This window comes from Microcaecilia unicolor, chromosome 3 (assembly GCF_901765095.1).
Source record: "Microcaecilia unicolor chromosome 3, aMicUni1.1, whole genome shotgun sequence".
In the NCBI taxonomy this organism is placed as follows: domain Eukaryota; kingdom Metazoa; phylum Chordata; class Amphibia; order Gymnophiona; family Siphonopidae; genus Microcaecilia; species Microcaecilia unicolor.
Window position 1 is genome coordinate 251,708,426 of NC_044033.1, and position 23,507 is coordinate 251,731,932.

Below are 23,507 nucleotides of genomic sequence, written 5' to 3' on the forward strand. Positions count from 1 at the left end.
AAAGCAACCCCAGCACAACGAGAAGATTTATCAACTATGGTACCGCACAACATGCTGTACCCCACACATCGTATATTATATCAAAAGTCCGTGCAACAAAAAATACATAGGGAAAACCAGCAGATCTTTAAATGTTAGGATGATCGAACGCAGATCCCAGATCACCGCACAGAACACAGGAGCGCCTCTAGTGCAACACTGTATTCAACATAACCATACAGTAGATGTCCTCAAATGCATGGCAATTGATCACGTGGCATTAACCACTAGAGGAGGGAACAGGAATAGGAAACTTCTACAACAAGAAACGTTTTGGATTTATCATCTGGATACCCTGGAACCGAGGGGTCTCAATACGTATATCCATTGGGGTTGCTTTATGTGAGACACCAGATTCAGGCACCGGAAACAGGAAATGCTCTAAATGGCATTTGTCTATAAAAGGCCACCATGCTTGTATGTTGGACACCCGTATGAGGAAGGTGGAGGCTGTCCTGCTGTAAGCGAGAAGATTTTTACGTTCCTGTACACCAGTACTTTTGGACGAACGAATGTGTTGACGGGTTTTTGTACTTTTCCGTTTGATTGCAGGACCAGAGTGCTATTGATCCCTTGAGAAAGCCACGTCGAGTGAAACAGGCACCTGTCGGGGTAATACCAGCACCTGGAAATTCAAGCTAAGTGAAGATTTAATACTGAATACGAGTACAGCGTAGTGTTAATGTTTAACGCGTGAGTTCACAGTGTGTACGCAAAGATCTTGAAGTGATCAAGTCGATATCTCCACAAGATCACAGTTACCAAAAAAAAGGAGAAAGAGCTATATATATAAAAAGAGAAATAAAAAAAGAAACAAAATATTTAAAGAGAATACATAACATCAACATTGACAGTATTTCCGGGATAAGCAGCATAAAATGTTTTGGGATCTTGTCAGGTCCTTGTGACCTGGATTGGCCACTGTTGGAAACAGGATGCTGGGCTTGATGGACTTTCGGTCTGTCACAAAATGTACAGTGGAATGGCATTGAATGTGTCCACACTGGCTGAGGGTGGTCCTCAGATAATAAGGTGGAACGCCTTTTAAAATATGCCAGTAACGAGCCAGTGGAGAGCAAAGTCTAAATACATATTGCATGTCTGTGCTCTCCTGTCCCCGGCAGACACAGAGAACCCAGCAGGAGTGTACACTGGTATCAGGATAGAGAAGGTGGGTAGAAAAGAGCCAGAATGTGCCATTAAGATGACAGAAGGTAAGAATTCTAATCCATTCTGATAAGTGTGCTGCTTAGTCAGGGAACTCCACTGGGTCTGATGGAAAGTCCTTTTACACAGAGAAAAAAAACAGTTAAGGTGAGGTCCTTTCATTGGACTAACACAGTTCTCGAGCAGCTTTTGGGAGCTAAAAATCCCCTTCCCCAGATCAGGACAGATGAGAATTTTCGCTTGTCGATCAGCGTTCTTCCAGTGGCTGCGCACAGTTTGGTGTGAGTGTGAGAGGAAAAGAAACACAGCTGGAGTTTGCGCTGCCAGCGCAAATTTGTCTGTCTTGAACAGACTGTAAGCTCTGTGGAGAAGGGACTGTCTCTTCATACATGGGAGTGCCGCTCTGAAAACCCTCTCTGGCATCGACATCTATGCAATAACCACCTATCTAGATGGGAGAGGGAGGGCAGAGCACAGCAATGGGTGAGGGAGTGGGGGCAGAAAGCAAGGAGGCTGAGACCCAGATGCACTAAACCTAACCAGCCAGCAAAGTGGTTTTTATACTGGTTCTAGCCGGTTTAACGAGCATTCTGTTCACTGGGTAACTCTCTCTTATCTACACCCTTCTCCTCCACCGCTAACTCCAGACTTTTATCTTGCTGCACCATAGTGCTGGGCAGAGTTTTACAGTCTGTGCCCTGAAAATGACAGATACAAATCAAGGTAAGGTATACACAAAAAGTAGCACATATGAGTTTATCTTGTTGGGCAGACTGGATGGACCATGCAGGTCTTTTTCTGCCGTCATCTACTATGTTACTATGTTATATGCCTGGAATAGACTTCCTGAGCCAGTACATCAAGCTCCATCTCTGGCAGTCTTCAAATCTAGGCTAAAAGCCCACCTTTTTGATGCTGTTTTTAACTCCTAACCCTTTCTCACTTGTTCAGTACCCATGTTTTATCATTCGCACCTTAGTACTTTCCTTATCTCTTATTTGTCCTGTTTGTCTGTCCTAATTAGATTGTAAGCTCTGTTGAACAGGGACTGTCTCTTCATGTTCAGTGTACAGCACTGCGTACATCTAGTAGCGCTATAGAAATGATAAGTAGTAGTATTAGTCTTTGGAATTCCGGAATCTTGCTACTCTTTGTCCTTTTCCCTTATTTGCTACTCTTTGGGTTCTGGAATCTTGCTACTCTTTGGGATTCCGGAATCTTGCTACTCTTTGTCCTTTTCCCTTATTTGCTACTCTTTGGGTTCCGGAATCTTGCTACTCTTTGTCCTTTTCCCTTATTTGCTACTCTTTGGGATTCTGGAATCTTGCTACTCCTTGGGATTCCGGAATCTTGCTACTCTTTGTCCTTTTCCCTTATTTGCTACTCTTTGGGTTCCGGAATCTTGCTACTCTTTGTCCTTTTCCCTTATTTGCTACTCTTTGGGTTCCGGAATCTTGCTGCTCTTTGGGATTCCGGAATCTTGCTACCCTTTGTCCGTATCCCTTATTTGTCCTGTTTGTCTGTGCTAATTAGACTATAAGCTCTGTTGAGCAGGAACTATCTCTTCATGTCTGGTGTACAGCGCTGCATACGTCTAGTAGCGCTATAGAAATGATTAGTAGAAACAAGAGACAGAGGAAATAGGATGGGGCAATGGGCATTTTAGCTTTATTCAGCAGGGCAACAGGTTGGGCGCTGTTTGCTGTCCTTGAGGAATGCTGCCAAGGCTGAAAACGTTTTTTCTAGAAACAATATATTATTAGGCAGATTTTCCATTTACAGGAATCCAATGAAATCTGTTAAGTCACTAATGAAACAAACCTCTGACCTTCTAGTTTCTCTCTGAGACCTACCTAAATTGTAAGGAAAAATAATCACCCTCCTCCCCATCGTGCCATCATGAGCGGGAAGTTACCTGTCATGTCTAACACCCACTGATTAGAGGTTATCTAGGTCCATTCCTTGAGAAAGCTGGAGAGAGAGCAACCTATCTGAATGCTCAATGAATGGGCCTGAATCCCTCACAAGATGTCCTCAGCCCCACAGCAAGATCAGTGCTTAACTACTTCAGCAGGGGCTATGATAAGGAGAACAGTGCTCACACAAAGAAAACTGAATGGTAAAGGCTGCTTTTTTTCAATGCACAGTGAAATTCAATTGAATTTACCCCCTCCCGGAAGGAACGCCAGGCTTACCACTGCTGACTTCTGGCTTCAATGACTTAGCTCTCCTGAAACCAGGTGCAGACACCTGAAATGCAAATGTCCAGGTATACCCCTGAAATCTTCTGTCCTTATACCCCTGTGCTTGAACCAGCTGAATAACTAGATGAAGAACTAGACTGTCAAACCTGACCAGGAAATGTGGAGCAACTCTTCTTTAATTTGCTGGAGACATAAAACTACTGAATTGTTGGAGCTGAACCCATGTCTAATTGTCTATTACTTATGTTTGATTTATTCTTACTGTACACCATCTTGAGTGAATTCTTTCAAAAAGGTGGTAAATAAATCCTAATAAATAATTAACAGAGCACAGCACAATTCAGTATTCTTTGTCTCCACCTGCTGGTCAATGGGCATAACACCTGTATGTTCTGGACAATGTGAAGGAAAACAGATAATGAGAGGAGTCTGACTGTCCTCTATTGATTTGGGGTCTGTTTATTCAGAATGATTTTAATTGTATTTCAGATTTAGAGTAAGATTCTTTTCATTTTATTAACAGTTTTTATTTGTAATTTTGTATTCTCTAATTCTATGTGAGGGAGGGAGTGACGCAGGCTTCCCTAGATACACTCCCTAACTGAGGTAACAGTTCAACCACCTTACAGCAGGTCGCACTAAACCTGCCATGACAGAGGCTGAACATTCCAGAGCCCCAAAGAGTAACAAGATTCTGAAATGATATCGAATAGCAAGATTCCATGAAGAATCTCAAAGAGTAGCAACATTCCAGAACCAAAAATAGTAACAAGATTCCGGAATCATAACAAATAGCAAGATTCCATGAAGAATCTCAAAGGGTAGCAACATTCCAGAACCGAAAAGAGTAACAAGATTCTGAATCATAACAAATAGCAACATTCCATGAAGAATCTCAAAAAGTAGCAAGTTGCAACATTCCAGAACCAAAAAGAGTAATAAGATTCCGGAATCATAATGAATAGCAAGATTCCATAAAGAATCTCATAGAGTAGCAAGATCCTGGAGCTCTAAAGAGTAACAACATTCCATACTACAAATCCCTGGGCAAGCAGTGGCTTCCCTCATGTCTGTCTCAGACTATGGACTTTTCCTCCAGGAACTTGTCCAAACCTTCTTTAAACCCAGATACGCTAACTGCTGTTACTACATTATCTGGCAAAGAGTTCCAGAGCTTAACTATTCGTTGAGTGAAAAAATATTTCCTCCTATTTGTTTTGAAAGTATTTCCATGTAACTTTCTTGAGTGTCCCCCAGTCTTTGTACTTTTGGAATGAGTAAAACATCAATTTACTTCTACTCGTTCTACACCACTAAGGATACCAGGGCATAGATCTTATTCAGACAGGCAAGCTTGCACATGTCATTAATTACAACATCAGCCTTAGAACTGTCTCTTTATCGTAAAGTGTTAGGCACTGCAGGATTGCTGACTTCAGGTATCCCACAGGTGGCAGGGGCTTTTCTCAGTGTGCTCAACCGATAAATCGGCCCCTTTTATTGGTGTTTTCAGAGGTTAGGATGGATTTTCCCATTTTCTTACACTTTAACACTCACTGGCACAGATTACTTTTCTGGTTCCAAGGATGAGATGGGATCCATGAGCATCACCGTGAACCAGCTGGGTGATCGCTTAGGCAGCAGCAGTCACTTCACACCTGTCCTTGTAACTGCCAGGCTCCTGTAACTTTTCTTCTCCCTTTCTGCAGATCTACAATGACCGCGAAGTATGGCAATCATAAGGGGATGTGTTTCTCGCTCTTATCAACCTCGTCGGAGATTCTCACATTCATAGAAAACGAGTTCCAGGTCCTGGATGATGATGTTTTCAACGTTACATATCCTAAGTCAGGTAGGATGAACCTGGTAAAGGGCAGGTGTGTGCAAGATAAGCCACTGGGTTATAATGTCTTTAGCCCCAATTCAGAGGCGACTTGCACAAGGTTGCACTGATAATTGGTGGCAGCAGTGGGATTAACATAACATAATACATGGATACCTAATTTGAGGCAGTGAACCACATTAAAAAATAGTACACAATACATCACAAATTATTATTTTATTTATTTTTATTTCGATTTTGCCTGTACCTTTTTCAGTAGTAGTTCAAGGTGAGTTACATTCAGGTACACTGGATATTAAAATTCAACAACAGCAATCAAGAAATACCCTCATCCCCAATATGATATTGGGGGAAATATGGCAACTAGTTTCTTGACTCCATCCTTCTGGGCTTGTGATGGGGATGTGTGTCTTGCTCTTGGAAGGTACATCCTGGATGATTGAGATCTTGAGCCTGATCCGCTCCGATGGTGACCCACACTGGAGCCGGACTGTTCCAAACTGGGACCGAATGCCCTGGCTGGAGGTTAAAGAAACACAGGAGAAGCTGAAGACGGGGTTACAGAGTCCCCGCTTCTTCACCAGCCACTTACCCTTCTACTTGTTTCCCAAGTCCTTCTCCAGGTCGCAGGCCAAGGTAAGGAGATGGGCTGGTGCAGGCTAGAGGCAGTGAGACAATTATGCTGGTGGAAGAGGAGGAGGGGCTGTTCCATCTTGGCTTATACCCTTCGCTGTCAATTAAAAGGTTCTATTACGTATTGTGTTGACATTTGTAAGTAGTAACTACAAGGCAACCAGAGAGGGTAAACCAGTATACATAAAATAGCAAACAGAAAAAAAAGCACAACTGGGCCTTCAAGACTGGGACAACAGGAGTCCTTTATTGGTATATGACCCGACACGGGCCGTGTTTCAGCGTACACAACACCTGCCTCAGGGGTCTATTGATAAAACACATACATCGCAAATAACAAAAAAATAATAAAGAATAAAAGAATATATAAAAAAACTGGAATAAAAGATATATTAAAAAAATATCTCTCTATATAAAAAGCAACACCAACGTTCTATGAAGCCTCCAGCCGGAAGTGTGAAGGGGGCGAGATATCCGGTTTCCCTATGAGTGTCTGCCCCGCCCTCTCTGTAACAAAGTCAGTGAAGGAAAACAGCAGAGCACGAAATCAAATTGCTGGCTCTGTAACACTGAAGGACTCAGAGGGGGGAGGGGAGAGAGGCCAGAGGGCAGGGACACACACACTCCCACATGCACACAGAAGAAAACATTGCTAGCCCCCGTTTCATTTGCATCAGAAACGGGGCTTTTTTACTAGTAATATATATAAGTAAGCAGCATAATCATGAACGATATTCATAAAAGAGCATATAAATAATCAAATAATTAGAAAACCACATCAATGAGGGCAAATAATATAAACAATATACAAAATACATGCATATATAAAATAATATGGTTTCATATATATATATATATATATCTATATATATAAAAGGCACTTTGAAGCCTCAAGCCGGAAACTTGAGGCGCCCGAGATATCCGGTTTGGCCTGCAGGCTCCAGTCACTGTAGCTCCGCCCTCGCGTCAAAACGCGATGATGTTGAGGGCGGGGCGGCCCTGGCATCAAAACGCGATGACGTTGAGGGCAGGGCGGCCCTCGCAACCACGTCACTGAGGGACGAAGGGACGAAGAGGAGAGGTGTGCAACTCGGAACGGAGGCACGGAGGGGGTGTCTGCAACTCGGGAGGGAGGGAGGGAGGACGGGGGGGGGGGGGGGGGGGGGATTACCCTGCTACTACCCGTTTCATTTTTGCCAGAAACGGGCATTTCTTACTAGTATATATATAAGCAGCGTTATCTTAAACGCTTAAACAATCTTCATATAAGGGCACAAAACAAGTCAAATCAATTTGGAGTCCACATTAGTGAGAACATAAAATATAAAAGGACATACATCTTTAAGATAATGCAATTACGTACATAAAAAATACCTGACAAGATCCTGAAAAAGTTCAATACATTTTATGCTGCTTAACCCAGAAATAGTGGATTTTCCCCAAGTCCATTTAATAATGGTCTATGGACATTTCCTTTAGGAAGCCATCCAAACGTTTTTTTAAATTCTGCTAAGCTAACCACCTTTACCACATTCTCTGGCAACAAATTCCAGAATTTAATTACACGTTGAGTGAAGAAAAATTTTCTCCGATTTGTATTAAATTTACTACTTTGTAGCTTCATCACGTGCCTCCTAGTCCCAGTATTTTTGGAAAGAGTAAACAAACAATTCACTTCTACCCATTCCACTTCACTTCACTCATTTCATAGACCTCTATCATATCTCCCCTCAGCTGTCTTTTCTCCAAGCTGAAGAGCCCTAGGTGCTTCAGCCTTTCCTCATAGGCGATAAATAAATCCTAATAAATAAATAAATAAATACATTATGAGGACTTATAGAAGGCTCTTGTGAGACTACAATACTGGGCATCTAAATGGCAGATGAAATTTAATGTGGACAAGGGCAAAGTGAGGCACATAGGGGAACATAATCCCTACTACAAGTACAGATTGCTGGGTTCTCAGTTAGGAGTCACCACCCAAGAAAAAGATCTTGCAGTCATTAATGATCATGCATTGATACTCTCAGCCTAGTGTGTCTCGGCTGCAAAAAAAAAAACCCAAATAAAATGTTAGCGACAATTTGAAAAGAGAAGGAGAACAAAACTGAATATCTTGGGTGTGTTGAGATATACAGGAGTGTCCGTAAGAGGTGGGACGTGTGCCACAAAAATTTTGGTATAGGCCACAAGCCTGTGCATTCCTGGAGAAAGCAAAACTCCTGAGAGTCAGATTCATGAGTTTCCCCATAAATGGTGATGTAATTCTGCTTTGCAACTACCCTCAATCATAGCCGCTGGAGATGCCGCAGGTCTGCTGTACACAGGCTCTGTTTGCTACACAGTTTCCGAGTGGCACATTTGCAGGGTTTTGTATTGCGTTCAAAGTATGTAACAGTGGACAAATTTTGTGTTGCTGTTACTGAAGTGTCACCAGAATTTGAATATATATTTGTTTTGTATGACATGAGAGATTTCAACCTAAATGGCAAGTTCTCAAATTATTCCTACTGAATATTTTGACTAAGTATTTAAATGAAAACGTGGAGGAGAAGACATCAGTTTTTTTTTTTTCAATTGCCTTGTCTTGTAATAATGGCTACTGAATTACTGCCATCAAAATTCTAAAACAATTTCCACCTTCCTTCATTTATTTATTTTTACTTTATACTCACCTCATCTATTTAATTTGTCATTCATTTTCCATCATCCTATATAATAATTTGCACCTCCAACGTTCCATGTCTGGCTGCCTGGGTTCGTAAAGTCTCCTGGCTGCCTGGGTTCGTAACATCTCCTGATGTCAGCCAGCCTCCAGCGTTCCATTTCCCCTCACTGTCCCGCCCTCGCGTCAAGACATAATGACGTCAGACAGCGGAACAGTGAGACTGAAGGGAACGCTGGAGGCGAGCTGACTTCAGGAGGAATGTTACGAACGGAACGGAAGCCAGCGCCAGCCAGCCAAAGAACGATAAGGTACAAATTGAGGGGAGGAGAGAATCGCGGGACATCGTGGGGAGGGAGTGAGGAAGGGGAGGGCAGGACAGAGGAGAATTGATGGACATGGATGGGATGGGAGGACAGTAGAGGAGAGAATCGCGGGACACGGATGGGAGGGCAGGGGAGAGAGAAAAAAAAAAGGCTTATACGACAGCCTTCCTAGGGCCCATTTCATTGTTTAGGAAACGGGCATGGTTCCACTAGTTATTTATAAAAAAATATATATTTTCGATGCATTTTAATCCATCAAAGTATCGGCTTTGAGTTTGTAGCTCATAAAAGACAGCAAGTGATGACTTAGGGGTCCTTTTACTAAAGTGCACTGAAAAAAATGGGCCATGCTAGTGTAGGCGCATGTTTTGGGTGCACGCAGATCCATTTTTCAGCGCACCTGTGAAAAAAGGCCTTCTTAAAATTTTTGCCGAAAATGGACGCGAGCGGCAAAATAAAATTGACGTGCATCCATTTTGGGGCTGAGACCTTACCGCCACCCATTGACTTAGTGGTAAGGTCTCGTGTGGTAATCGTCTATGCGGGTAGAATGACAATTACTGCCCGGTTTCTGCCGCACGCGGGAAAATAAAGATGATTTTTCCAACGCGCGTAAAAAATGAAATTACCACCCAGGCCAAGCGGTAGACAGGTGTTAACTCCAAATTGACGCACATAGGACACGCCTACACGGCTTAGTAAAAAGGCCCCATTGCTTTTCTGTCGGCAAGGCTCTCCGTTGCATACAATTTTTAATATGGGTTTGAATTGTAGGCAAAATCACCCTAAACTTACTGACAACAATGAAATATTTAGGAGTCTTGTTTTGTAGTTGTTGTTCAGCTGTGAGTGCTAGCGTTCAGTGTATCAGAACAGAAAAATGTTGAGAACGACAGGTCTGCACATCAAGTGGTGCGTGCAGTTCCAGTCGCCTCATCTCAGAAAGGAGGTAGTGTAACTCAAAAAGGTTCACAGAAGGGTGACAAAAATGATAAAGGAGATGGAATCACTCCCTTGTGAAGAGAGGCTAAGCCAGTTAGGGCTCCTCAGCTGGCAGAAAAGACCACTGAGAAGGGGGACGTAGAGGGGCATAATCGAAAGGGGCGCCCAAGTTTTCCTGAGGACGTCCTCGCAGGACATCCCGGCGAAGGGGTGGGGAAACCTGTATTATCAAAACAAGATGGGTGGCCATCTTTCGTTTCGATAATACAGTCGGGGATGCCCAAACGAGAAATTTAGGTCGAACTTAGAGATGGTCGTCCCCGATTTTCGGTGATAATGGAAACCGAGGATGCCCATCTCAGAAACGACCAAATCCAAGCCATTTGGTCATGGGAGGAGCCAGCATTCGTAGTGCACTGGTCCCCCTGACATGCCAGGACACCAACTGGGCACAGGGCACCCTAGAGGGCACTGCAGTGGACTTCACAAATTGCTCCCAGGTACATAGCTCCCTTACCTTGGGTGCTGAGGCCCCCCCCCCAAACCCCACTATCTACAACTGTACAACACTACCATAGCCCTAAGGGGTGAAGGGGGGCACCTACATGTGGGTACAGTGGGTTTGAGGTGGGTTTTGAATGGCTCACAGTTACCACCACAAGTGTAACAGGTAGGGGGGGATGGGCCTGGGTCCACCTGCCTGAAGTGCACTGCACCCACTAAAACTGCTCCAGGGACCTACATACTGCTGTCATGGAGCTGGGTATTATTTATTTATATATTTATTTAGATTTTGCTCACACCTTTTTCAGTAGTAGCTCAAGGTAGGGGCGTATCTGTGTGGGGCCACAGGGGCCTGGACCCCCGCAGATTTCGCCCTGGCCCGCCTTCCCGCCGTCAACCCTCCCCCGCTGCTTACCTTTGCTGGCGGGGGGCCCCAACCCCCCCGGCAGCTGTTGTCCGCTTCCTCCTGCCTTTAAAAATATTTCTTCCGCTGGCGGGGGACCCCAACCCCCGCCAGCCGACCCGACTTCATATTTCTTCTTCGTCCGACTCCTCCGTGGCCATGCTGTAACGCTGTTGATTGAATCCAGTTCGGAGTCTGACGTCGCAGCACGTGTACAACGTCCCGTCCCTATCTATTCAGTCACGATCAGGGCATAGTCCGTAGAAGTCTGCTCAGCTCCCGTTTCCCAATTACGGGCGTCGCCACCCAATCTCCGCTAAGATTCCGCGGAACCATTCCTTCAAAACAGGATTCCTTTGTGTTCATCCCACGCACGTTTGAATTACATTACCGTTTTCATCTCCACCACCTCCCTTGGGAGGGCATTCCACGTATTGTCACCAGGGAGAGCACTCCCCTGGCACAATCAAGAAACCAATGTCCACCAGTAACTTCAATCTGAAGGCTTTTATTCCATGCAGGTTTCTAATAGACCTGATATACAGTTCCAGCAGCAGCATTCACTTTCAATCTTAAGCACATGTAAGCGTGTGGCACATAGTCCCCTTGAAGCAGGCTATCAGCACATATCAGGATTCAATACAGGCTCACAGTCAGCTTCTGGGCTCTTTATCCAGTGCACAATAAACAGTAGTTCAATTCCAAATAGAAACAGTTCATTCAATTCATCATCACAGTTAAATCACAAAGCAGCAGTCTCCACCTTCTACTCTCTTTACCTTCAGGAGAGTTCAATACTTTAGGGACCTCCCTTACCCAAGGATTTTCAGCCTGCAAATACTTTTGGGACTTCCTCACACCCAAGGGATTTCAGCCTGCTTCAGTACTTTAGGGACTTGTCTTACCCAAGGGTTTTCAGCCTGCAACTGCTTCTCTCCTCTCTCTCTCTGCTTCTCTCTTGGGACTCCTTCCCACCTGCCTAATCAATCCCTGGCTTCTGCTCTCACAACCAATCATTCTCCTCTCATTAGCTTCCCCCACACCCATACCAGCTGAGTTGAGCATTAGACTAACGATAAGCTCCTGCACACAGGGTTTCCTCTCTCTCTTTCCCCCTTGTGGCAGCCAATCTACACATCCTACTAGCTTACACCCCTGTCTTCCCTTATTGCAGCTAGGAGTCCAGTCAGGGTTCTTCATCCCACCCCCTGGCTCCTTGCCTGCAATGCCCTCTGGGACTTGTATTTCAGACTGAAACTGCCTTAACCTAACTATCCTGGATGTGTCTCTATCACAGTATCCACCACTGAAGTCTGTAAAATCGAGTGGGGTGGAACAAATAAATAGGAAATAGTTGCTTAACATTTCAAACGCTACAAAATCAAGATGCCACGCCATGAATGTAATGACCGGCAAATTGAAAACGAACATAAGGAATCTTTTTTTTAACGCAGCACATAATTAAACCATTGAGTCTATTGTCGGAGGGATGAGGATATTACACTCCTTTCTGTAACAAGAATTAATTTTATAACTTGGGGAAATTACTCCAGAGCACTAGCTAATATTTATATTTTAAGGACAGGCGCTGTATTTATAAGTTTTAGGATATATATATATTTATATATATTGAATTCATCCTCCACCACTTACCTATAAGGTAAGAAATTATATTTTTGTGTTTTACATTAACCTGCACTGCATAAGATTTAGGAACTTTTGCTCAAACCATGGCACTAAGCTTTTAAAGTGAAAAAGAGAGAGACCATTTAATTAGCTGTAGAAAGGTTTATTTACAATACAGGTTTCAGTAATTGCAGCAAGAGAAAAAGAATCTTAAAACAGAGGATTTGTGCTTTGCAGAACCAACAAGGTAACAGAGTTTGAATAATATGAATTATTAACTTGCAATAGTCCTTTGATAGAAATTGGTAGCTGGTTGAAGTGATGCAGCATGGTTGCAGGAGCAGGGCTTCAGCAGAGGAGAGGGGTCTGGAAGAGAAGAAGCCTCTCTATCTTGGGAAAACAGCTTCTGTTTTTATACTGTTAGTTTGCAGGGAAACACGAGTGCATGTCCTGGACCATTTGCTTCCTGGTTTGCACTTGTCTCATGTTTTATGACATTCCTGTTTGGGCTTTTGTTGACAAATGGTCTATTGAAAAAGGTTTTCTGTTTGAATCTCTGTGGCAGTGTCCAGCAGATGGTTTATTGTATATGGTTTCCTCTGAACCAATAGGTGTGTGGATTCGCACCTCCAGTCTCCTTGGCTGCTGTTCTTTTGTTCTGTTGACCAGCCAGGCTTTTGATCAGAGGAAGTTTGAAGACCCTTTGAAGCAGTCTCTTACTTGTAAAAGTTTCCCAGGGAAAGGGAGGGGGAAATGAAAGAGGGATTTGGAGTTCTGATCAGTTTCCCTGTTGTAGTTTCAATAAGTCTTTTAAAAGCTGCATTTTTATATTGATACCTGATCCAGTAAAATAAACTGACATACTGCTACATATTTCAATAATTCTGACAATTAAACTGATATCATAACACTTTCCATGATGACGTTTGTTGTAGGGGGGAGAAGAGAGGGGTCAGTTTCATGGTAACATGGGTGATAGGCAGTGGGTTTTTTCTAGCAAAAAAGGTGCTGGTACTCAAATGCTAGGCTACCCTTCAGGGGTGGGGTGATCACTGAGGGACCCACCCCACAATAGCTAGGCCCCCTGCAACCAGTCACAGAATCTATGACAAGGCAAAATTGGTGTGTAGAGCCTGAGCTCTTTCATTAAAACTTGGGGACCATGGGTCAATTTTAGCAGACAATGGAAAAGGTGTCACTTATTCCCTATATAGGTCCGAAGCTGCTTACAATTTTATCGGCTTTTCTTTTAGGAAATTATGCAGTCAGGACTTTTTTTGTGACTGCAATTTGTCTGACTGGACTTTATCTGAAGAGTTATCTGGACAGTGGGTTGAATATCACTGTTCTCTGGAGAATTTCTTCTTCTGCTCCTCCTGCCCAGTTGGTATCCGGATAGTTCCATGGTGGACTGAAAGGATCAGTGCGTTTTTTCTAGTGAAAAAGGTCCCGGTGCTCAAATGCTAGGCCACCCTTCAGGGGTGGGGTGATCACTTAGGGATCCACCCCACAATAGCCAGGCCCTCTGCAACCAGTCACAGAATCTATGACAAGGCAAAATTGGTGTGTAGAGCCTGAGCTCTTTCATTAAAACTTGGGGTCCATGGGTCAATTTTAGCAGACAATGGAAAAGGTGTCAGTACTCAGTACCCCCAAGTATCCCCTCAAAAAAAAAGCCCTGGTGATAGGCAGAGAGACGTCAAAATGTCCCATCCAGTCTGTCTAGCAAGGTGGTGAAGGTTCTACCTACTGAGTCTGTGGAAGATACCGACTCCCCTTTCCCTTCAATATTTCTCCTGCCCTTAGAGTCATTGTCCATTTCTTGTTAATCCTTTCCAGGTAATTTACACAATCCGACATCCTAAAGATGAGCTGGTTTCTCTCTACCACTTTTCCCAAATGAACATGTACCTTGAGGTCCCCGAGAGCTTTGAGCAGGAACTGCAGGACTTTCTCAAAGGGGATTGTGAGTATCTAACGAGGTTCATTATCTTGGTATTTGCTGCAAATTTTGACCAGCATTTCCAACTTCACATCTGGCTCTTGTCTGGGATTCATCATGCTTAGTAGCTGCCCTTATTCCTTCTAATCAAACTCCCCCCCCCCCCACCCCAGCTTGCAGGAACCTAAAAGCTACACAGGGTCATTCATTTTCCCTATCCCTAGGGGTGTGTCAGACAGGGGCATAGTCAGAACTCGAGGTGGGAGTGGGCAAGAGCCCGAATTGGGGGAGGGGGGCACATAATTAGATTGTAAGCTCTATCGAGCAGAGACGGTCTCTCCATGTTCAAGTGTGAAGCGCTGCGTACGTCCGGTAGCGCTATAGAAATGATAAGTAGTAGTAGTATTTTGGTCCGCCTCCCCGCTGTCCTGCCGCTCCCCACCCACTGCCGCCGCTGCACATACCTTGGCTGGTGGGGTCCCCAACCCCCGCCAGCTGAAGCATTTGTCCAGTGCTGGTCTCCGGCACTGCCGCATTGCTTGCCCTGCTCTCTCTTCCCCTCACGTCCTAATGTTCAGTTTCAGGACCGCCGAGAGGGGGGGACAGGGGGGATAAAATTCCCCGGGCCCGGGCCGCAGTCCCTGGTCCCACCCACCCGCCCTCGGCTCCATCGACAGCCCCTCTCTGTCCGCCACTGGACCCCCTGCATTCAAATCGATTCGGCAGCGCCTCACCTCCATGTGAAAGCGCAGCGGCAGATCGCCTCCCTTCGGGCCTTCCCTCCCTGTGTCTCGCCCTCGTCTGATGTAACTTCCTGTTTCCGCGAGGGCAGGACACAGGGAGGAAAGGCCCGAAGGGAGGCGATCTGCTGCTGTGCTTTCACATGGAGGTGAGGCGCTGCCGAATCAATTTGAATGCAGGGGGCCCGGTAACGGACGGAGGGGCCTGTTGACCAGGCTGGGGGTGGGCAGGTGGAGACTGGGGATTGCGCTGCTGGGCGGCCTGAATAGCGATTGGGGGGGCCGCGGGGCCCCGGGGGTGGCCTTGCCCCGGGCCCGGCTCAGTCTCTCGGTGGCCCTGTTCAGTTTCACTAAAACAAGCGTGCTGGAAGTGAGGGGAAGAGAGAGCAGGGCAGACAATGCAGTGACACAGGAGACCAATGCTGGACAAACACTTTAGCTGGCGGGGGTTGGGACCCCCGACAGCCAAGCCAGGGGCCCAGAGCCAGTTTGTGGGGCCCAGGTCCTCATGGCCCCCTGTAGCTACACCACTGGTGGCAGAGAATAGGCTCTGAGGGAATCGCTGAAAGACATGAACCCCTGGAATCTGTGCAGATTGTGCAAACGTGAGCGAACAAATTTGGGTATAGATCCCAGATCCACATGTAAACAAATTAGTCAATTAGCAATTAACAACCACTTATTTTGCATTAGCGGATCTGCCCAGGGCTGCCAAGAGGGGCGGCAGAGGGGGCAAAATTCCAGGGCCCAGCCTCCAAATATAGAGTGAAGGGTAGGAGGGCTGCCAAGAGGCAGAGCCGGGCCTGGGGCAGGGCTGCCGCAGAGCCGGGCCTGGGGCAGGGCTGCCACAGTTGCCACCTCACCCCCCAACTCGGCATTCATCAGCCACCCCCCCCCCCCCACAGGACGCAGTCGCAGCCCCCCCCACACAGGGGCACAGCCACCACTCCCTACCTTCCAGTGTTAGTGCATCTGCTCCTCCCCGGCCTCCAAATGGAGCCCTGGCGCCGGCGTCTATCTCTCTCCTGCTCCTGTCGGGACCCAGTTGATTGTGTTAATGCGATAACCCGGTCCCGTATGACGTCAGAAGGCGGGACTAAGGGCACGAAGTTCATGAACTGAAGCAAACAGGGAGGGAAAGCTAGAGATGGGCAGCGGGGCTTTAATGCGGCGCTTCAACGGAGGAGGTATTTTAAAAAGATGGATGGGAGTGGGAGGGGACGTTGGGGGCAAAGGACAATCACTGGGCATGTTTGGGAGCGGGAGGGGAGGGAGGAGAATCGCTGGACATGGATGGGAGCGGGAGGGCAGGGGAGGGAGAAAAATCGTTGGACATGGATGGGACCGGGATGGGAGCGGGAGGGGAGGGCAGGGGAGGGAGGAGAATTGCTGGGCATGGATGGGTAGAGGGGGGCAGGCGAGAGAAAACAATTGCTGGGCATGGATGGATAGAGGGGGGCAGAGGAGAGAAGACAATTGCTGGGCATGGATGGGTAGGGGGGCAGGGGAGAGAGGAGAGTTTCAGGACATGGATAGAGGGGAGGGCAAGAGAAATTCTGGACATGGATGGAGGGGAGAGAAGGAAGAGAGAAGAAATGCTGGACATGGAGGGAAGATAGAGGGAGGAGATTAGATGAGGGAAAAGGAAGTGAGGAGAGAAACTGCACATGGATGGAGAAAATAGGCAGAAGCTGGATCCACTGTACAGTCAAGTCTGCGGAGGACCAGAAATGAAGAAGAAAGGAGGAAAGAAAAGAAATAAATGGAAAGGAAGCCCTGGAAACGGAGTCAAGGGAACAGATAGAGAGCAGCAGAATCAGATACTGGGCCAGCATGATCAGAGAAACAAAGTCACCAGACAACAAAGGTATAAAAAAATAATTTTATTTTCATCATAGTGTTTGGAATATGTCCACTTTGAGAATCAGGTGCTGAACGTTAAACGTTTATATTTATTTACTTATTTGTGGCATTTTATCCCATATTAAACATGAATTAGATTGGAACCTGGGATCATTTAATTTTTTTTTCCTGGAGAGAGTAATGCATTGCCCCCCCCCCCCCCCCCCCCCCCCGGCTATAGCCAGCTCTGCAATTTTGGGGGGCGCCGAGGTGGACCGGGGAGAGAGCCTGTTAAAAATTTACAAGCACACCACTGGTCATCAGACACAATCACCCCCAAGTCCCGCTCTTCCTTCGCACACTGAAGCACTTCACCCCCCATACTGTACAGTTCCCTCGGATTTTTGCGACCCAAGTGCATGACACTGCATTGGGTCTTTCAGCGATTCCCTCAGAGTCTATTCTCTGACACCAGTGGTGTAGCTATGGGGGGCCATGGGGGCCTGGGCCCCCCAAACTGGCTCTGGGCCCCTGGTTTGGCTGGTGGGGTCCCCAACCTCTGCCAGCTGAAGTGTTTGTCCAGCGTTGCTCTCTGTTGCCACCATATTGCCTGTCCTACTCACCCTAAATTTCATAGTGAGCAACTCCAAAGGGGCCATGAAAGAGGCATGGATTGGTGAGGGGTGTTGCCAGAAATTAGGCACGTTATAGAAACCTGGATTTGTACACTTGGGTGCAAGCTTTTACAGTAGCCTTCGGCAGGAATAAGTGCTGACGCCCACAGGTAGGTGAAAAGAGTGTGCCAAGCTTGTAATCTGCCCCCTGGGGTAGCCTGTAGTACAAGTAGTGCCAGCTAATACAGTAAGAGGGTTAATCAGGACAAGGGCAAACGGTGGGGGATAGAAGAGGGGTTAGAGGTTGAGGGGAACCGAGAGAGTAAGAATCTCAACAGGGAAGCAAGGAATATGTTCTGATTACTCTTCCCTTTCTCCTGCAGTGATCTACGGCTCTTGGTTCAACCACGTTTTGGGATGGACAGGGGAAAAGGATCGGGCCAATCTCCTTATCATGACTTATGAGGAGCTGCTCAAGGTACCATGAAACTCAGAGTGAGGGTATCAGGCAGCAAACCTCCAGGATAGTTCCTCAGCCAATCAGAAACGCAGAACATCATTCAGTGACTACACTGTGCCTGGAATGAACCTTACTATCCAGGATAATATCTCAGCCAATCAGTGAGCAGTCAGATAGATCAGCCAGTCACAAGCACAGAATAATATGTTAAAAGACTTCCTTCAAACGCTTAAATGCTATATATACTGTAAGTGCTCTAGATAGGCTTTAAGTGATCTATATATGCTTGCAGCATGCCGAAAGACTCACTTTAAATGTCTAAAAGCTTAAATGCTCACACTGCTTCATATGCTGATAGCATGCTAAAAGACTTCCTAGTCTTTCTCCAATGCTTAAATGCTCTGTATACTGGAAAGGCTCTATATATGCTTAAGTGACCTATCTATGCACGCAGCATGCTGAAAGACATACTTTAAGTGCTTATTTGCCTTACATGCTCCAAGGGCTCTATATATGCTTCTAAATGCCTATAAACTCCATCTCATAGCATGATAATGCATCTAGAACTGTAAGCTACCTATCACACATCTCATAGCATGATACTATATCTAGAACTGTAATTTAGATACTGTATTTAGAACTGTAATTTTGATTTAAGTGCCTGTAAGTCTACGCACAGAACAGTAATCTACCGCCTAATTATAACTTACCTTCAAACTGAAGTCAGCTTTTAACCCGTAAAGCAAAAGCATTACGATCTAATAATGAATTCCTCTAATGCTCTAAATACACAAATTAACACACAAATTAAAACTGACATGAACACCAGTAAACTAATCCTAAATATCTATTGTCTCATCCTAATCCAACACGCATTCATAATCCCTAGCATAGACGACAATAGACCCACAATTTACAGACCTCTCACATAACCCATACACAACATGACTATCCAAAAAATCAAAAAGGGCCATGAAAAACCTTTCATTCAAGGACACCAGCAACAGAAAGGAAAGACGGAATTTAACATACTCACATACCAAGAAGACAGACAACTGATAGAAATTACCACTACCACAAACCCTACAGAACACCACCAATTAATACAAAACCACAATAATAATCGACTGGATTACTTCGGACAATCTTGATTTCCTACTTATCAGCGAAACCTGGATCCATGACTCCAAGGATCCAATAATCCTAGAGCTTTGCCCTCCAGGATATAAAATTACCCACTGGACAAGAGAAGGAAAAAGAGGAGGAGGCATAGCAATAATCTATAAATCCCAATTCACAATCACAACAGCAGCAGAATCTATACTTCCCCAACTGGAAATAGCCTCAGTTAGAATCAACCACCCTAATCTATGGGATCACCTAAACCTAATCCTATTCTACAGACCCCCATGCAACTGGCAAGACTCACAAACGCACTTTATGGATTTCATATCGAATACGTGCGTTTCCACCCAAAACCTTCTCATAATAGGAGACATCAATCTTCACCTTGAAGACACTAACTCAAGCAATGTACGCAAATGCAAAGAATTTCTCCAGCTTTGGGAGCTCCACTGGCCAAACATGCAACCCACCCACAACAAAGAACACACGCTAGATATGATCACCCACAAATTCTCATCAGAACCCAACATCACATCTACAGATACAAAATGGACAGCCATGCCATGGTCCGATCACTACAGTGCAAACCTTTCCCTCCACTGGAGAACAAAAAAAGACACAACAAAAACAAAAACAACAAACCTATACTAAGAGAGGCAAAATAGACCCACTAATATTCTGGCAACAATTCTACACCGACGAATGGACAACACCTACAGACTCACCTCAGTTTCTCCAAGAATGGGACAACAGATGCAAAACAGTATTAGACAACATAGCACCACTTCAAACTAGAACCTCACATAGAAAAAACTCAACACCATGGTTCAATGAAGAATTGAAAGAACTAAAAACACAAGTCAGAAGATTAGAAAGAGCATGGAGCAAGAAAAAAGATGAACTCACACTCAAAGACTGGAAACAGCTACAAAGAAAATACAAATACACTATCAGACAAACTAAAAGAACGTACTACAAAACCATAATAGGTCCAAACTACAAGGATACACACAAACTATTCACACTCGTTAACAAACTCCTAAACACTACACCGGTTACCTCTAATAATACAGATACCCCATCCGCAACCAATCTTGCAAACTACTTCAATGAAAAAATTATAAAGCTCCGACTCATGATACCTACCAACACCACTGAATACACAAGCATCCTTGAATGCCTAGACCCAAAACCAGGGGAATGCCCAGTAGACCGAGCATGGACCAACTTTGGCTTGATATCGTCAGAAGAAATTTCACAATGGCTCGGAAAATACGCCAAGTCACAATGCAAATTAGACATGTGCCCTATCAGCCTAATAAGATCCGCCCCCAAACAATTCAAAAAAGAACTCACGAACCATATAAACCACAGACTTCAAAATGGTCTCTTTCCTAAGGATAAAGGAAATATCCTACTCACTCCATTGCCAAAAGATGCTAAGAAAAGCAGAATGGACATAACCAACTATCGCCCAGTAGCATCCATTCCGCTCGTAACCAAACTCATGGAAGGCATAGTGACGAAACAATTTACTGAATACCTAAACATACACTCAATTCTGCATGAGTCTCAATCAGGATTTCAGTCAAATCACAGCACCGAAACTGTATTAGTGTCTGCAATGAACTCATTTAAACAAGCAATTGCAACTGGTAATAACATACTCCTCCTACAATTTGACATGTCCAGTGCCTTTGACATGGTTAATCATGGAATATTATTACATATACTAGAATACTTTGGAGTAGGAGGTGTAGTTCTTAAATGGTTCAAGGATTCCTGACCACAAGATCATACCAAGTAACAATGAACGCAGACCTATCACCCCCATGGATACCTGAATGTGGAGTTCCCCAAGGATCCCCCCTTTCACCAACTCTTTTCAACCTAATGATGATACCTTTAGCGAAGCTTCTAGCCAATCAAAACCTTAACCCCTACATATATGCTGACGATGTCATGATCTACATCCCGTTCAAACATGATCTAAAAGAAATCACCAATGAGATCAACCAGAGCCTCCAAAACATGCACTCCTGGGCAGACGCATTCCAGCTAAAGCTAAACGCAGAAAAAACACAATGTCTTGTACTCACTTCACAATACAACACAAACAACTACTCTACCATAACCACACCATACTGTTCTATACCCGTCTCACAAAATCTGAAAATTCTTGGAGTTACTATTGATCGAAATCTCACACTAGATGCCCATGTGAAGAACACGACGAAAAGGATGTTCCACTCTATGTGGAAGCTCAAAAGAGTAAAACCGTTGTTCCCGAGATACATCTTCCATACCCTGGTACAATCAATGGTAATAAGTCATCTCGACTATTGCAACGCACTATACGTAGGCTACAAAGAACAGACTATCAAAAAACTCCAAACAGCCCAGAATACAGCAGCCAGACTCATATTCGGAAAAACCAAATATGAAAGTGCAAAACCCCTAAGTGTAAAGGTCTGAAATACAAGCTGATACACGCCTCCACCTTCTCTTACATAAGCACATGGTTGTGGAATGCATTACCTACCGCCCTGAAAACTATTGAAGAAATAACCAACTTTCCCAAATCCCTGAAGACACATCTTTTTAACAAGGCCTACAAAGATAACCCTTAACTTTATAAAACTACCTTACCAACCCATCCAGTTATTAAAATCCACCGTCTATATCACCCAGCCTATCACCTCCCCTCTCTCTTCCCTTACTTAACTTGGCACATTATCAATTGTATCTGATTTAATCTTTGCACATTACAAACTGTATCTGATATCCTATAGACTATCATAACCACTGTAAGCCACACTGAGCCTGCAAATAGGTGGGAAAATGTGGGATACAAATGCAATAAATAAATAAATAAATAAAGAATATAATCCCTTGATAACACTATAATGTGAATCAAGGAGATTGATGCATAGGATCCGGGACAGAACCAACAGCCAATCAGTGAGCAGTTAGATAAATTAGCCAATCAGAACACCATTCAGTGACAACACTGTGCCTGGAATGAACCTTACTTAATATCCAGGATAGTACCTCAGCCAATCAGTGAGCAGTCAGATAGATCAGCCAATTTCAAGCACAGAATATAATCCCTTCATAACACTGCAATGTGGATCAGGAGATTGATGCAGAGGATCCGGGACAGAACCAACAGCCAATCAGTGAGCACCATTCAGCATAGATAAATTAGCCAATCAGAACACCATTCAGTGACAACACTGTGCCTGGAATGAACCTTACTTAATATCCAGGATAGTACCTCAGCCTCAGTGAGCAGTCAGATAGATCAGCCAATCACAAGCATAGAATATAATCCCTTGATAACACTGTAATGCGGATCAAGGAGATTAATGAGGAGGATCCCGGACAGAACCAACAGCCAATCCATGAGCAGTTAGATAAATTAGCCAATCAGAAGTGCAGAACACCATTCAGTGACAATACTGTGCCTGGAGTGAATCTTAATACCCAGGCCCCAGCCAATCAGTGTCAGGCATGCAAGTAGCCAATCGGCAGCAGAAAATATGAGCCATTGATATCCTGCTCTTCATGTGCTTTTGGTCTTATTCTGTATTTCTCACTGTTTTGTGTCTCTATCCTTCACAGGACTTGCGGGGCTGTGTGGTGAGGATCTGCAACTTCCTGGGGAAGGAGCTGGATGAGGCAGCCATTGACAAGGTGGTAGAGAACGCTACCTTCAAAAACATGAAGGACAACAAGATGGCCAACTACAGCCTCATGCCGGAAGAGGTGATAGATCAGAAAAAGAGCCCTTTCTTGAGGAAAGGTGAGGACTGGGGGATCCCACCCTGGGCAGTGACCTGCCTTCCCTCCCACAAATATTTTTGAGGCGCAGAGGGCCATATTACTCCATTATGGGCTTCAAATTAGTTCACGACTTCAGCTCTGTTCTGTATTCATGTTTTATGTGTATCAGTGCGACACGTACTTGGCACACTGAGTTCAGCTGTCTGTGATGTATTCGTGCCTTACGTGTATCAGTGTGATGCTCGCATAGGCCTCTGATGAACATCTGCTCTTCAGTTATCTGTGCTGTATTCATGCTTTAGACATCTCAATGTGTGATACCTGCTCTTCAGCTTGTGTCCAGGCTTTCTTCTGAGAAAAGGTTTCTCTCTCTCATCTGTGTTTTCCAGGGATCTCTGGCGACTGGAAAAACCATTTCACTGTGGAACAGAGCGAACGTTTCAACAAAGTGTACAGGGAAAAGATGAAGGACCTCACCGTGAAGATTAGCTGGCATGAGGATTTAATGCAAAGCAGCTTTTAAGCAGGGATTTTTTTTTTTTTTTGGGGGGGGGGGGGGGGGGGTACTGAGTACCAGCACCTTTTCCATTGTCTGCTAAAATTGACATATGGAACCCAAATTTTAATGAAAGAGCAATTTTGCCTT

The 23,507-nt window shown here is 44.8% G+C and overlaps 2 protein-coding genes across 4 annotated transcripts in view; one reads left to right on the forward strand and one right to left on the reverse strand.

The window, feature by feature from the left end:
* Nucleotides 1-23,507, reverse strand: part of LOC115466521 (sulfotransferase family cytosolic 2B member 1-like) — a 1,032,539-nt gene that overhangs the window by 329,538 nt on the left and 679,494 nt on the right. The gene's annotated exons all lie outside the window — the stretch shown is intronic.
* Nucleotides 1,141-23,434, forward strand: LOC115466517 (3-beta-hydroxysteroid sulfotransferase-like). 3 transcript variants are annotated; one of them, XM_030197803.1, is made up of 7 exons: nt 1,141-1,210; nt 5,120-5,262; nt 5,678-5,889; nt 14,192-14,318; nt 17,874-17,968; nt 22,700-22,880; nt 23,251-23,434. In XM_030197803.1, exons 2-7 carry the CDS (start codon nt 5,127-5,129, stop codon nt 23,382-23,384), a joined length of 885 nt encoding a protein of 294 aa, XP_030053663.1. In that variant the 5' UTR covers nt 1,141-1,210; nt 5,120-5,126; the 3' UTR covers nt 23,385-23,434. The 3 variants fall into 3 exon arrangements, with proteins under 3 accessions (XP_030053663.1, XP_030053664.1, XP_030053662.1); XM_030197804.1 differs by having other exon boundaries at nt 1,194-1,253; XM_030197802.1 differs by lacking the exon at nt 1,141-1,210 and adding an exon at nt 3,425-3,475.